General features: G+C 34.5%; 2 protein-coding genes across 2 annotated transcripts; both read right to left on the bottom strand.

The window, feature by feature from the left end:
- Positions 1-4574: 4574 nt before the first annotated feature.
- On the bottom strand, positions 4575-6295 carry LOC133844903 (fibrinogen-like protein 1). Its single transcript, XM_062279189.1, has 3 exons — positions 6182-6295; positions 4987-6110; positions 4575-4920 (listed from the first exon to the last, which is right to left on the bottom strand). The coding sequence occupies exons 1-3, from the start codon at positions 6257-6259 to the stop codon at positions 4809-4811; spliced, it is 1314 nt and encodes a 437-aa protein (XP_062135173.1). The 5' UTR covers positions 6260-6295; the 3' UTR covers positions 4575-4808.
- An 8162-nt stretch (positions 6296-14457) lies between these two features.
- LOC133844688 (fibrinogen-like protein 1) lies at positions 14458-16082 on the bottom strand. The gene is made up of 2 exons (XM_062278776.1): positions 15972-16082; positions 14458-15905 (listed from the first exon to the last, which is right to left on the bottom strand). The coding sequence occupies exons 1-2, from the start codon at positions 16047-16049 to the stop codon at positions 14775-14777; spliced, it is 1209 nt and encodes a 402-aa protein (XP_062134760.1). The 5' UTR covers positions 16050-16082; the 3' UTR covers positions 14458-14774.
- Between the last annotated feature and the right edge of the window lie 298 nt (positions 16083-16380).

Raw genomic sequence — 16380 nt, forward strand, 5'->3', positions numbered from 1 at the left:
AGCGTGCAGCGGCTATAAGCGGATTGGGAATCGCACAATGCAATTGCCGTTTGAAATGAAAATGCGAAAGCACAAAAGCCAGCACAATGTGTGGGTGTGTGTGTATAAAATGCGTGTGTGTGAGTTTGAGTATTTTTAAAAGCAATTTGAAGAATTTTGCGTTGCTTCTTAATGAACTCCCACGGGCAAGGCGAGAAATCCGCCTGAGCTAATTAACTGAGCAAAGCGCAAAACTACAGCAACAATTGCTCAACAAGCTGTGTGTGCGTGTGTATGCGTTTATGTGCGTGTGTGTGTGGGATTTAACAGGGCGACAATCTGCTTGAGGTGAAATAACAACGGCAGCAGAAGTCTCCACATAACAATAAGCGCAGCAAGCCACAAAAAAGAGAGCTCACTAAAAGCCAGCAACAGTAATAACAACAACAACAACAACAACAACAACAGTAAGATGAACTTTTGGCCAAACATTTGGCAGCTCAAGTATAATTGTTTTCGCATAAAAATGTAGCCAAGCAGCTCGTAAAAATAAAAGTGTAGCAAAAAAGCCGCCGCCACCACCAAAGCGAAACTTTTCATGTTTGCAGGTCTTTAATACAGGGTGTTTCTGTTAGACAACTAGATTAAAGTAAGCTTAAAGCAACGGAGGAAGTTCTTCCCACTCCAAAGCTTTGACATAGGTTAAATGAGCGAGGGGAAATCACAAACTGAAAAGGGTTTGCACTACGGGTAATATTGCTGACAGTTTTCTATTCAATTTAGCCCACGAAATGTGTGAAAAATGTGTGTATTTCGTGGAACAACTAAATTAGACTAAAGGAAAGTTTTTAAGAACGCTTTAATGTTGCTAATGCGTAAAGAAAATTCTGAAAATAGATAAATTACACTTTTATACCGAAGTTTGTAGACTGGGTTAAGAAAAGTACCAATCAACTTATTCTTGGTTAAATTAGATGGGAACAGAACCTCAAGCCATCTTTTAGGCTCACCTATAAATGGTGTCTGGTTCTAGATATTTAACTTGTGGAAAGTTTTGAAGCATGAATCGATTAATACTTTGTTTAATAGTTTGGTATCTTAAGCTTGGGTACTTATTATTTTTATACCCGCTACCCATAGGGTAGAAGGGTATTATAACTTTGTGCTTGTCCGTCTGTCTGTCTGTCCGTCAGTATAAACACCCAGATCTCAGAGACTATAAGAGATAGAGCTATAATTTTTTTTCGACAGCATTTGTCATGTTTGCAAGTACATCAAGTTTGTTTCAAAATTTTGTCACGCTAACATCCTAAGTTATTAAAGATAAAAAAACTTACTAGGGGTCTTAGTTGCTTTGGCCGACAATCTGGTATATTGTGTCGTCTATGGTTTATTTTAAATGTGGTACTATATCGACATACCAAATATACCACATGGTATATTTTTAGTATTTTGTAGCATATTTTCGGTATATTTTGAGAATATTACTGCAATATTTAGCTTTTGTTAAAAATGGGTAGCGGGTATCTCAAAGTCGAGCTCACTCGACTTGTTACTTGTTTTGTAATATTTCAAGGGACACCCTGTAAATGCATTTATAGTATGTATATTTGGCATTTACACACTTTAAATATTTAAAATACGCGACGGCGTAATGTAAGGCGGCAAAGTAAATGCTAACGGAAGTATTCAGCAGACTGATGATGATGTTAATGTGGAGGATGATGATTACGATGATGATGAGAGCGACTGTTGCGCCTTGGGGGTGGCGATCCTTGGCTGGATGGATGGATGGATGGTTGGCTGGTGTCCTGTGCCGTTATGCGCTGGCCTAAACATCAAACAAAATCGATATTGTGGGTGTTGCGATGGTGTTGCTGGTGTTACTCCACTTGACTCGCTCTGCCTCTCTCTCTCTCTCTCTCTGTCTCTCTGTCTCTTGCTCACTCAGAGACTTTATGTTGCTTCCTTCCTTCCTTCCGTTCGTGCTGTGTCTCTCTCTCTCTCTTTTTTTGGGTGTATATGTGATTTTCGGCATAAACAAGCAATGTAGACATATACACATAAACATGATTACACACAGAGAGAAGGTAAAGAGAGTGGAAGAGAGAGGGAGAGAGAGGGGAGGCAGGTAAAGCATGTGGCAAGGGGGACTGTTGCTTTGTTTGAACGCCGCAGGACGCTCATTTTTCGTAATGAGTTTGCCTATGTGCAGGTGGAAGCCGAATAGCATACACACACGCACACACACACATACATATAGAGGAGGTCCTGTCAGCAGGACTTTTTTTTTTGGGAGTAAAAAGCAAAGTAAAGCAAACAACAACTACGACACACACAGCAAAAAAAAAGAGGAAACGTTGTGCAGCTACTTTGGGATATTTTCGTTGTTGCGAAGCCTGCAATAATAAAAAGGCATAATTTGCTTTAATACACAGCAAAGAGAGAAACCTTTTCCACACACACACACGCACACACACTCACACGTGAGCACACACACACAAAGGAAGCCCGGAGGTCATGTCTTCGCTTGTTAACACAGGCAGCAAAGCAATCACAGCAGTGGCAGCTGGCAATAGAAAATGGCGTCGCCTTCATCGTCTTCATCGTCGCCATCTTTCAGCTGACTTCCGGCTGGCATTACATCCGGGGCTGGCAGCTATAAATAATCGACAGCGATTTCCAAAGTGTAAATTCGCAATGAATGAATTTGATTAGTCTCTGAATGTGGCATTGAAGTGCTAAACTTGCAACCAGATCAATCAATGGAGACGGAGACGGAGACACGAGTTGTGTGCTGCACTTGACATTGCAATCAATTGCATGTGCTGTTAATTGTACCACCCGGGGGGAAAGGAGGAAGCTCTGTGCTCAAGTGCACATCATTAGCACCAAGAGAGAAGAGAGAGTGTGTGAGAGATTTAATTAAATGGCTTTGGCCATTGGCATTAGGACAATCTGTTGATGCCTTTTGAATCGTTTTCATTTTCATTTTCATTTTCATTCTCACTTTGGCTTTACCTTTTGCATTTGATTTGCAACGTGCTTCAATTAGTTGCCACAATGAGTGCAACGTGCTTTTGTCGGTTTCTCTCTCTCTCTGTGTCTCTCTCTGTGGTGTGTTTGCCTAGCACTTTTACTAATTGAAGCCACATTCAAGTGAAAGTTGAAAGTTGCTTTTTGCCACTGATATTGCTGCCGATGGCCTTATAAATTGCCCACTGAAACGAAACGAAACGAAACGAAACGAAACGAAACGAGACCAGAGCACACACAACTTTTTTTATGGCCCCATCGAGGCGCACAAATGCTAAAAAACATCGCACCTTTGTGTCATACTTATGTTCGCCCTTTTTCTGCTTTCGCTTTCGCTTTAATGCGTGCGTATGTGTGTGTGTGTGTCATGTGTGTGGGCAGACAACATGCCAATGACAGGCCATTGTCTGGGCCACTCTCTGATTTATGCCCCACAAAAGAAAACACACAGACACACACACACACACAAAAACTTACTCAGACATTGCCACATTTTTGAGTGCTGTCGTTCATTTTGCAGCAAAACGATGCAAGTTCAACTGGTAAATAGCCTCTGTGCACTCAACTCTCAGAGCAGAGCAGAGCAGAGCTCCAACTCGACACTCGACACTTCTGACCTGACCTGAGTATTCGAATTTACAATCGGCCCAAAAGTATGCTATGAAATTTTGACAGCACATTTTCAACGCATCAACATTTCCATTTCCATTTACCAGCATTTATTGCACTGCCATTTTGAGGCATTAATTAACACTGTCTAACAGTCTGTGTGTCCTTTTATACGTTCGAGTATGGCAAAAGTTTAAATTGATTTTCTAGTTGCTTTTGAGCATATAAAGGGTTCAAGTGAGCAAAGGATTTTAGGTGATTTAAGCAGTTGACTTGTTAGTTTTGAATAGACTTGAAATACAGGGAAAGATTCAAGTGGATTATGTTCCTTTTGTTGTTGACTGTGTTGACAGGAAAATGGATCATAGGCAGTTAAATTTTTTGGGCTATTTTGGGGCAAATAATAAAATATTAATAATTGGTAGGATTAGGAAGTATTTTATGCAGATTTTTAAATACTTATCCCTAATTTGTTGCTTTATACAACTTATTTTAAAAGTTGGAAATTTTTGCTAGAAATATTTGCTTTTCCATATTTCTCATTTACTTAGATCGTTTTAAATACGTATTAATTATTAGTGAGAGAATAATCAACTATTTTTTACAAAAAATTAATAATGACCTACCACTGTTTTTTTTTTTGCTATTGCATTTGTTTAGTTTGACATGCAAATTAGGTATTCAAATTTATTAATAATTGCCAGGAATTTTTGTTACACATACAACTCTAGTTTATTTGCATTTAGTAATTACAATACAACGCTTTTTGTTGTGGTCAATTTAGCTAATTATAGTAGGGTGAAAACAAACAAATTTAAACTTTGAGCTATTGTGCATTAAGTATATATACAAATATACAAATAATTTCATAGTATTTATAAATAAATATTTCAAAGGCTAAAACTCAAAAGAAGTAGAAAAAAAATTCATAAAATGGTGTACATCAAATGATATATATATATATCAACAAGTGTAAGATGAATTTTTGAATTATTGAGAGTATCTGAAGATGTAAAGCTTACTTAACTAAAAATGAATTTGTTTTTAAATGTCATACAGAACAACAATATCAATATAATCTCATCTTTTTCATTGCTACATTCTTATGTAAATCTGTTTATCAAATACATTTAGTACGATTTAAATCGTATAAAAAAGGATTCTGATTTCGAATTTTCAGTTGTTCACCTATTTTTGTCTTCTTTGGAACGAATAAGCATCTTAGCTTCTTTGAGTTTTATTGTTTCAGTTTCAGTCCACCAATTTAGAGACTCGCCGTAAAATCCATTTAAGTTACTGCATAAGAAAAAATTATTAAACATGTATACTAATACATAAAAAATAACAATTTGAAATATTTACCAAAGAGAACATTTGTTGTACCACCAGCCACTATAAAACCAAACTGCACACTTATAATAAGAATTATCCCGATCGAATGTTGTGAATTTCATGTCTTCGCTCTCTCTCATCGCATCCTCAATATTTCCCTTGAAGTTACCCAAGCTTAGTGCGTATCCATGGTCCTCATCAGATATTTTGAAGTCATCATATCGAGCGTAGAAGGTGCTGCCATTTTCGGCAACCAAATGTATGTAGAGTTCGTATTGCTGCAAGCTCGTTAGTCGATACATCTTTTCTAATCCTAGGAAAAAGTCACTATCCAATGAACCGAAACCTTTGCGATATGTGGCCCAATCCCTGTGAAAATTCTCTTTTCCACCAATTCGTTGTTGTATTACTATCCAACCAGGCCCAGCTAACTGACTATCGCATAGAACATCGAAGGAACCAACACCAGAAACTTTAATTTCATGCACTCCAGGATGATCTCCGAAAGGGAGACAACTTGAAGGAATATTATTATTATACGATGTCGTATTTAATTTAACAATTTCTGCATGGCATATTTCAATGTCTTTATCTTTTTTAAATAACACGGTTTGCCTCTCTACTAATTTCAAACTAATTGTTTTCTGATGTTCTGTGATGTTTTGAATTGTTGCAGAGTATTCAGAAATTTTCTCATCTTTTTCAATAACACTAGAATTCAGTTTTTTTAATTGAATCTCACATACTTCCAAATTGTTGGATTTATCTGATAATTCTTTTTTACACTCATCATAACTCGCAAGAAAATTTGCATTAAATGTTAATTTGTTTATAGTTGTTTGTTGTGAATTAATCTCAGATTCTAATTTATCAACTTTACTTTGACACAATTGCAAATTATTATCTTCCTTAGTTATTATTTTGTTTTTACACTCATCTAATTGAAATGTCTCCTTCATGAGCTTTTCATGAATTGCTACAATTTCATAATACTTGATCATAAGATCAGCATTTATTTCACTTATATACTTTTCCTTAATTTCACTTTGGTCTAACTCATTACGAACTTGTTTAAAGTAGTCTAGCAAAGGCTTCACACTTTTATAGGTATGACCGCCGCACAGTTTGTCCATTTCTCGGTCGTTCTCGCAAGTCTGATAGGAAGCAAATAACAAACATTAAGCACTTTCTTAACTGTATACACATATAGTATGTCAATATTCACCTCTTCTCCTGTTGTTGTGCCCACCAAGCATAGTTTGAGGATTATTAATAAAACTAAGTTTATTTTTGTTCTACCCATTTGGAATGCTTCGATCGGATTAAAACAAAGATGAATCTGAAACTAAATATTTCGTTCGAATCGATGAAGAGCTCAGCTCTGAATTGCATTATGTATATATAAAACAAATACGTACTGCAAACAATTTAGATTAAGCTGCAACGTTCTTAACGTAAGAGAGGTCGAAAGATGAAATTGTGAAACAGTGATAAGGAACAATATTACATTAAACGCTTATATTGTTCTTGATATTATTTAAGTCGACAGAATGAATACAAAATTAATAATAATGATTCGTCCAACAAAATCCCAAGCTAACCATAATACTATTTTTAGGTAGCATTTGATACTATTCTTAATAGGTAAATAATCCCATTTTGAATTGTCCAAAAAAATGTTCCCTAGAAATTTTTGGGCAGCACTTAATAAAAAGCTAATAATAATATTTATATTTATTTGTTGCCTTATAATTATATTTGTGCTTAATTTGTTTACCAATTCAATCGATTAGGCATGCTCGCTTTGGCTTGCTTTGGTGCTGGGTATTTGCCCTATATGGCAGCATTGAAATTTATGTTGCATACTTTTTCGGGCGGTTGCGGCTTGTAAGCGTAGCCCAATTAGGCGTAAACAAATTTGTAGCTGCCGTCGATGTTGTTGTTCTTGTTGCTGTAATGTGAGCCACTGAGCGACCACTAGTTGCTGTGTATCCACCCCATGCCATAAACACACACCGCTGCCTCCCCCTGACCCCGCCCACAACTGCCTACCAGTGACATTGACAAAGTTGTTTCATGCGCGCGTCGTTGTCGTTGTTGCTGTTTGGTTTTCTTGTGAAAATATTTTGAACTATTGATACGCAAAAAGCAGTTAATGATGTTGTTACTGCTGATGACGATGATGATGAAGTTCTTCTTGGTGGTGGCTAACTGCTTTGACCCTGATGCCAACAAACTGTTGCGTTTTTTGGTTGGGGGTTGTCCATGGCAAGCGGAGTTTAGCACCTGCGAGGGAAATTTGTCGCCCCTTTTAGGGGTAATTTTTTGTACCCCTGCGACGCAACAGTTTCTCAGTGTGTGTGTGTAACTTCGTGTGCCGAACTCCGCATTTTGGTGTGCGTGTGTGTTTATAGCGTTAGCTAAACAAAAAAAAAACGAAATAATAAGAAAACAGTAGAGCACAGGCTCCAAAATCGAGCAACAGTTACCGAATCCGAATCCCACTGCGTCCGTTTCGTGTCCAGAGTCAGTCTTCTTGGGGACTTGACAGCGTGTGCACGTGTCTGGCGCAAGGATAATCGTTATCGTTATCGTTATCGTTACAGCCTATATATATATATACCCAGTCGATTCTAGATAACGCGTCGCGAGTGCCGTTACAGTCTGTTACCACTGGAGTACTACAAAATATTGGATTGTGTTCGGTGTGTTTGTGTGTGGAGAAATCGTGAGTAAATAGATTAGTGGGGCACACAACACAATAAAATGCCGCTTCATGTTATTTACACCAAGGTGGGAGGGTAAAGAGGAGATTGGAGTGGCACTTAACTTGCTTGTAAATCTGCCTGTTAAGAGGATTACAATGTTGCAAGTAATTATTATCGGTAGCACTTTGGTGTGAGCTTTTGTTGTAGTAAGTGCTGACAGGAATTAACTTTGTTTCGATCTAGCCACGTTTTGACAACATTTTGTGGCAGCAACAGCCAGCAGCTTAAAGTATTTTTGCCATTTAGTTTTTAGTGTCGCACACACGTCCCCCCCAACACACACATGCTCACGCTGTGCTGCGTGTGTGTGTGTGTGTGCTTGTGATACACTTAATCCGACATTTACAATTTTTGCTTAAGGATTTATTTATGGATTCAATATGTGTACAACGTTTACATTGCTCAGCAACAGGACGCGCCTCGTACATATGTGTGAGTGTGTGTGAGTGTGCTGGTGTGTGTGTGTGTGGTACCTTTGCGCATATTATAAAATGCTTCAATGCTTTCACGTAGTCACCCACATCCAAGTCTTGGCCAACAACCATTTCTAGCTGCTCTCACACACACTCACACACACACATTTCGCACATTTGCATGCGCACACAAGAAGCATTCTGAATACACGCATTTCAAATTTTGTAATTCATTTTGTAATGCATAGTAGATATATACGCAGATGCTTTGTACTCAACTCAACTCAACCAGACAGACAGACAGACGGACAGACAGACAGACGGATAGGACAACTCTCTATGCTTACATGCGAGTTGTGTGAGTCCTTTGGACTGGGTTTTAGAGCACTTGCTGAGCGCATCTCGAATGCACATTTGGCCCCAGCTCAGCCGACTCAAGTGTCCTTCAGCATGAGCTGAGAGGAAGGCAGAGTCAATCAGATTGGGCCCTGCCAAGTGAACAATTTTTCTTTCTAAAATACCCTGTAACTATTGAAACAAGTAAGAAAGTTACAGTTAGAGTGTGATCAACTTAATAAAATTATTACTAAAATATACCAAAAGTACAAAAATATAACAAAGGTCATACTTGGTATATTGATATTTGAATACAAGCAAATCAGTGGGGTACTATTCTTAAAATATACCAAATGAATACTAAAATATACCAAAAGTTATACTTGGTATATTGATATTTGAATAAAAGGAAAACAGTGTGATACTATTCTTAAAATATACCAAGTTAGAACTAAAATATACCAAAGGTTATATTTAGTATATTGATTTTTGAATAAAAGCAAAACAGAGCGGTACTATTCTTAAAGTATACCAAATGAATACTAAAATATACCAAAGGTAATATTTGGTATATTGATATTTTAATAAAAGGAAAACAGTGGAGTACTATTCTTAAAATCTACCAAATTAGTACTAAAATATACCAAGGGTTATACTTGGTACATGGATATTCAAATATAACCAAAACAATGAGGTATTATTCTTAAAATGTACCATATTAAACTACTTAAAAATACTAAAATATACCAAATTAGTACTAAAATATACCAAAAGTTATACTTGGTACATGTATATTCGAATATAATCAAAACAATGAGGTAGTATTCTTATATACCATATTAATATACTTAAAAATACTAAAATATACCAATAACTATATTTTGATATAGAACTGCATTCCAAATATACCAAATAGTACAAAATATACCAGACTGACAGCCAAAGCAATGAAGATCCGTAGATTTTCGTCCAGTACTCTCCATTAAATATTGGTTTTGCTATTGCTATTATTTCGCATTATATCATTAAACTGTTAAGGTAATCTTAGAGGGTATCTGCTAGTCGAGCACATCACACGGCTAAACTTCTTGCATTTACTGCCTTCAAATTGAATTCTCAGATTTATTTGAAATACTTTTCCATTTGTTTTTCAACAAAGTTGCTGTCATTTTTGTTTAGCTGCATGTCTGCATTTTATTTATGGATTATTTTATGCATTGTAACAGAAAATAGAAAATGCGCCATGCTGATTTGTGAATGTATTTCATTCAACTTTCCAAGTTTATTTTAAAAGCGACAATTAATTGTCGATAGAAAAAGTGTCGTGTTGATTTCAAATGTATTTAGTTATTTCCAAAGTTTATTTTACAAGAATAACAAATACAAAAAGAAAATGAGTTGCGCAGGTTTAAAATAATTTCGTGCATTAAATATGACACATAATAGTAAATAAATAAATAGTAAATTTCTACAGTAATAACAAACAAATAAAGAAAATATCTTGTGGGGGCTTAAATTATATTTCGTGAGTTAAATATGCCCTAATTCCTTTTAAAAAAAAATCAAATATAATTAGAAAATTTACAATTTCTTTCATATGTTATATTCAATACGTATCAATTAAATTTACTATAATAACGTACAAAAATATATAGAAAATATCTTGAGTTGATTTCAAATATTTTTAATATAATAAACATTTCACAATAAATTCCACAATAATTTAAAATAAATATAGAAATTGTCTATTATTGAATATGTCTCAATTTTTTCATAAAATATAACGTGTGAATATAGAAATTGTCTCGTGCTGATTTACAATATATTTCGTATATGTATTAAATTTACAATAATATAAAAAATTTTTAGCGCTGCTTTAAAATATATTTACCGCAATTAATTCTGCATCAATGACAAATAAATATAGAAATGCCTATTATTAAATAATTCTCAATTTCTTCTTCAATAATAACGTGTAAATATAGAAAATTTCTTGTGCTGATTTAAAATATATTTTCTGCATTAACCATACCTCAATAAATTTCACAATAATTACAAATAAATATAGAATTGATTATTATTAAACATGTTTCAATTTAATCTACAATAATAACGAGTAAATATAGAAAATGTCTCCTGTTGATTTTCAATGTATTCCAAATATTAAATAAGTGTCAATGAAACTTACAATAATAACAAAAATTAAATATAGAGAATGTCTAGTGCTGTTTTAAAATATAATTACTGTAATAAACATGCTTCACTAAATTCAATTTATCCTAAAATAATAACGTGTAAATATAGAAAATGTCTTGTGCTGAAAATATATTTACTGCATTAACCATACTTCAATAAATTTTACGATAATTGCAAATAAATATAGAAACGCCAATTATTAAATATGTCTCAAATTATTCTACAATAATAACATATAAATGTAGAAAATGTCTCTAGCTAATTTAAAATATATTTATTGTATTATTGCTTCAATTAATTCAGCATCTGTGACAAATAAATATAGAAATTGTCTATTATTGAATATGTCTCAATTTATTCAATAATAATAACGTATATAGAAAATAAATTTCGCTCCAATTATGTGCTTCAATTAAATTTACAACAATAATGCACATGATTAATTTCTTGGCCCAAACACAAAAGGCAAAGGCTGTCAAAACCTGTGTAAATCACTTGTGCTAAGCTCTCCTCAAATTGAACTCAAATTGCTGCAAATGAAGTGTTAGTTTTGTTGCCTCGAGCTGTGCTTTATTATTTTATGGATTATTGTTAATTTCGAGGTCGATACATGATGTGTTTAAGAAGTGTTTAAATGCTACTTGCGAGAACAATGCAAAATTCCATTCATCTGTGGCGTCAACTTTTAATGTGAAGCTGATGAAACCATAAAACATTGTACTACTTGTTGCATGCCACATTTAATGCAGTGCTGCTGCTGCTGCTGATGTTGCGGCTGCCTTGTGGCTGATTTATAAAATTTATTGTTGCCACAATTTGATTTGTTGGTAATTTCGTTTCTATTTTCCTTCGATTCTTCGCTGTTTTTTTTGTTATTGATTTCGTTTGCGTTTGACGGGAAAAGTCAGCTCGCAAACCGCGCACAGTGAGGGCGAAAAGTTGTCGCCCCTTCGCACACTGTTCACGTGCATTTTTTTCCAACCTCTTCCCACTATGCTTTTCCGCTTTTCACGCTGCGCCCACACTCTGCGAGCGAGTTGTCCAGCTTGTCTATTTATAGATGAGTTCAACTCCCACATCCTGCGGAGCTCGCTTGAATATGACGACAGCGTTTGCTCCTGTTGCTCCTTCTTCAACTGTTTGTTGTTGTTGTGGTTAATGTAGTTGTTGCCCACACACACACAAACACAAACACACACACTTAGTTGTTATTGTTGCTGTTTAGTTGGAGCTCTGTGTAGGTGCGGCCGTCGCATAGCGTCAGAGTGAAGAGCAAACATTAACAAGTGTGTGCAAAATGACTAACAAGTGAAAAAGCTAAAGTTGATCTTAAAGTGCGACTAGTGGATACCCTGGAAAAGTTAAACAAAAAAATTAAGAATGGAAGAAAAGAGTTTAGAGTGCAGATTAGATGTTGCTAGGCTTTGAAATTGATTGTAGTTTAGATTGCTAAGACTAGTGCATACCCTGAAAAAGTTAAACAAAGAATTAGTTAAGAAAGAAAAGAGTTTTGATTGCAGTTTACCTATTGCTGAAGGTTTCAAGGTTGATTTTAATGTGGACTGCAAAGACATTTTGATAGTTCAAGGTAAAATAAGAAACTTTAAATATGATAATTCAAATATTATTTCCATAAAAGTATAACAAAAATGCTGTTGACATGTACCAAAGAAAATCTCGATAATATTTAGTTATCTTGCCACTTTTTTTGGAAAAGCACTGAAGAGGTGATAAATTGACTTTGATGTGTACTGAAGCAATATTTTCGCTTGGTTCTGACGCTCTAATATTGAAAGCAACGCTGATCCACGTTATCATGCTTAAAAGTGATGAGCAGTCAAAGAAAAAGTGGATATATTTTATATTTTATGGAGCAATAACATAAAATAAACAGATATATTTTATTCATTTCAAAAATATTAAGATATTATATATAAAAAAAAACCGCAGCAAACAATTTCTTTATTGTCTAAACAGACAGATTGTAAATAAAGAAGAAAAACAAAATGTCTACTCGTATATTATATAATATATCTAAAATCAATAAAGAAACCGGTATGTCATTACCAAACAACCTAATATTAAAGTTGAAACTAAAGAAAATAAACAATAATAGAAGTAATATTTAAATAGATCTTTAGAAAGAAAAGGTATTCTTCTTTATGTGCCCTAAAATCCCCATCCATTCCATATTCTCTCTCTTTTCTATAGTCGTCAGCACCTTTTTTGTCTCTCACTACGGCAGCAAAGTTTGCATAGGGTATAAAGCCAACAAAACAGAAATTTTTGGACAACAACATGACAAAAATCGATAAGGAAATCTACAGTCTGTATAAGGTTGTTGTTACCAAAATATCAAATATGCAAATATTTGTTCGGCTGCTACCTGAAAATAACGTTAAACTCGCTTAACCAAGACTCTCTGCGAGTGTGTGTCTGTGTGTGTGTTTGACGGGTGTGTGTATGTATATGTGAGGGAGAGAACGTTGCGAATACTCAAGTGAAACGTTAGAAAATGTTCAGGGGAAAACGAGTCGCAAAAAAACAGTCAAAATGATTTCCAAGGCAATATGCGAAAATTGTCAGAAGGCGTTGCTAACAGCGGAGAGAGGGGAGAGGGGAGGAGAGAGAAGGCTGTCACCTTGACGCTGCCACTCAAATATACATATATATACACTTATACATATACATATGTGATAGCGTTAATAACAACGCAAACAAGAGTGCAGAAAAATAAAGATCAAAAGCCTTCTTCAACAGGCTACAGAGTAAACATGTGCAAATATTTTACTTCATTTTATTAGAATTTCATTTGATTTGCCTACTGCTGTAAAGATAAAATAATAAAAAAGAAAAACAACAACAAGATGATTTCGTATTTCGGCCTTAAATGTCCTTAAAGGAAAAAAGAATTGAGAAATTGCAAAGTGAAAGTGACGCTGTTGAAGACTTTTCGGCACAGTTGGTCAGTTTTTTCCTTTTCCTTCTTTCGATTTTCCTTTTCGGGTCCCTTTACCTGCAGCTGTTTATCATAATTTTGTTGATTTGCTGTCTGCCAACAGTAACAACAATAATAACAATAACAATAACAAGACCAACAATCGCGCCAGCCACCAAAATCAAAAAAAGGGGCGCACCGGAACTGCCCAAAAAAACACAGAAAAAAGAAAGAGAAACGAAACGAAAGCAGAGAGAAGAAAGTTTGGCAAGCCAACAAAAACTTTGGCAAGTAAATTTAAATGCCCCCACCAAACAACGAACTTGCAACAGGGGAAAAACAACAGAGCAGAACAGAACAGAACAGAACAGCAGCAGGATGAAATGTTATTAAGTATTTTTGGCTATCGCCAAAGACTTTAATACCCTTGAAAACCGTGTTCGCCACAGCACGAAGGGTTTACAGCAAGTTTCCTAAATATCAAAATGCTAATTTTCGGAACCTAAAGAAATTAGTAGCATATTAGTTTCGACTAATATGGGAATGCATATTTAAAATGTAACATCTATTTGGGGGATTAAGAACATATTTAAAATTTCAGTAGAGCAAATAATTTAAGCTGCAAAATTCATTAAAATTGAAATAGAAAAAAGCTACAATTAAAATAGATAAATAAAGTATAGATACAGATTGAGGGTATGAAGAGAACATAGATATTCAGAAAGGAAAATAATTAACAAAAAAACGGAATTAAAATGGAATTTAAATTCGAAATTTCAAATCTGAAATTAAAATAAATAAATAAAATATTAAATACGGTTAATTCAAGTTTAGATATATATTAAATGTTAGTTTACATAATTATGTGCAGTGCAGATGTTAATGTTAATGCACTGCTAAGTTTAGTTATCGATACTTATCAATATCATATGCGTACATTAATATTTTTAACAGATTTCAATCGTATAAAAAAGGATTCTGATTTCGAATTTTCTTATTTTTTTCTTCTTTGGGACGAATAAGCATCTTAACTTCTCTGAGATTAGTTTTTGTTTCAGTTTCAGTCCACCATTCTAGAGACTCGCCGTATGATCCATTTAAGTTACTGCATAGGAAAAAATTATTAAACATGTATACTAATACATCAAAAATATCAATTTGAAATATTTACCAAGCTAAACAATAGTTGTACCACCAGCCAATTCTTTGCCAAACTACACAATTACCAGACAGATGGTCATTATCCCGATCGAATGTTGCGAATTTCATGTATTCGCTGTCTCTCATCGCATCCGAAATATTTCCCTTGAATTCACCCAAGCTTAGTGCGTATCCACGGTATTCATCGGATATTTTGAAGTCATCATATCGAGCGTAGAAGCTGTTGCCATTTTCGGCAACCAAATGTATGTAGAGTTCGTATTGCTGCTGACTCGTTAGTCGATATATCTTTTCTAATCCTAGGAAAAAGTCACTATCCAATGAACCGAAACCTTTGCGATATGTGGCCCAATCCCTGATAAAGTTTTCTTTTCCACCAATACGCTGTTGTATTACTATCCAACCAGGCCCAGCTAACTGACTATCGCATAGAACATCGAAGGAACCAACACCAGAAACTTTAATTTCATGCACACCAGGATGTTCTCCGAAAGGGAGACAACTTGAAGGAATATTATTATTATCTGATGTCCTATTTAATTTAACAATTTCTTCATGGCATATTTCAATGTCTTTATCTTTTTTAAATAACACGGTTTGCTTCTCTTCTAATTTCAAACTAATTGTTTTCTGATGTTCTGTGATGTTTTGAATTGTTGCGGAGTATTCAGAAATTTTCTCATCTTTTTCAATAACACTAGAATTCAGTTTTTTTAATTGATCTTCACATATTTCTAATTTGTTAGATTTATCTGATAATTCTTCTTTACACTCATCATAACTCGCAAGAAAATTTGCATTAAGTGTTAATTTGTTTATAGTTGTTTGTTGTGAATTAATCTCAGATTCTAATTTATCAACTTTACTTTGACACAATTGCAAATCGTTTTCTTTTCTTATTATTTTGTTTTTATACTCATCTAATTGAAATGTCTCCTTCATGAGCTTTTCATGAATTGCTACAATTTCATGATACTTCTTCATAAGATCAGCATTTATTTCACTTATATGCTTTTCCTTAATTTCACTTTGGTCTAACTCACTACGACCTCGCAAAAAGTTCAAATGCAAATGGTTCACATTTTTATAGGTATGACTGCTGCTCAGTTCTTTTATATGTCGGTCGTTCTCGTTCGTCTGATAGGAAGAAAATAACAAACATTAAGCACTTTCTTAACTGTATACACATATGTTAATATTCACCTCTTCTCCTGTTGTTGTGCCCACCAAGAATAGTTTGAGGATCATTAATAAAACTACGTTTATTTTTGTTCTACCCATTTCGAATGCTTCGATCGGACTAAAATAAAGATGAATCTGAAACTCAGAGCTTAGCTCTGAATTGCTGATCTATGTACATATATGTACATATATAAAACAAATACGTATTGCAACGTTCTTAACGTAAGAGAGGTCGAAAGATGAAATTGTGAAACAGTGATAAGGAACAATACTACATTATACGTTTACATTGTTGTTGATATTATTTAAGTCGACAGAACAAATTAATAATAAATATACCAGATTGTTGATCATGTAAAGATGAAACGACATACATACAATACAATCTCACCTCTTTCTTTCAGGCATTCCAAATATATTCAAATCTCTC

Source organism: Drosophila sulfurigaster, chromosome 3 (genome assembly GCF_023558435.1).
Source record: "Drosophila sulfurigaster albostrigata strain 15112-1811.04 chromosome 3, ASM2355843v2, whole genome shotgun sequence".
Classification (NCBI taxonomy): Eukaryota; Metazoa; Arthropoda; class Insecta; order Diptera; family Drosophilidae; genus Drosophila; species Drosophila sulfurigaster.

Excerpts from the sequence above, each read along its gene's own strand:
- LOC133844903 (XM_062279189.1), bottom strand. The coding sequence starts at position 6,259 with ATGGGTAGAACAAAAATAAACTTAGTTTTATTAATAATCCTCAAACTA. Across the intron at positions 6,111-6,181 it reads GCACAACAACAGGAGAAGAG|ACTTGCGAGAACGACCGAGA; the intron begins GTGAATATTGAC and ends GCTTCCTATCAG. Across the intron at positions 4,921-4,986 it reads TACAACAAATGTTCTCTTTG|TAACTTAAATGGATTTTACG; the intron begins GTAAATATTTCA and ends TTTCTTATGCAG.
- LOC133844688 (XM_062278776.1), bottom strand. The coding sequence starts at position 16,049 with ATGGGTAGAACAAAAATAAACGTAGTTTTATTAATGATCCTCAAACTA. Across the intron at positions 15,906-15,971 it reads GCACAACAACAGGAGAAGAG|ACGAACGAGAACGACCGACA; the intron begins GTGAATATTAAC and ends TCTTCCTATCAG.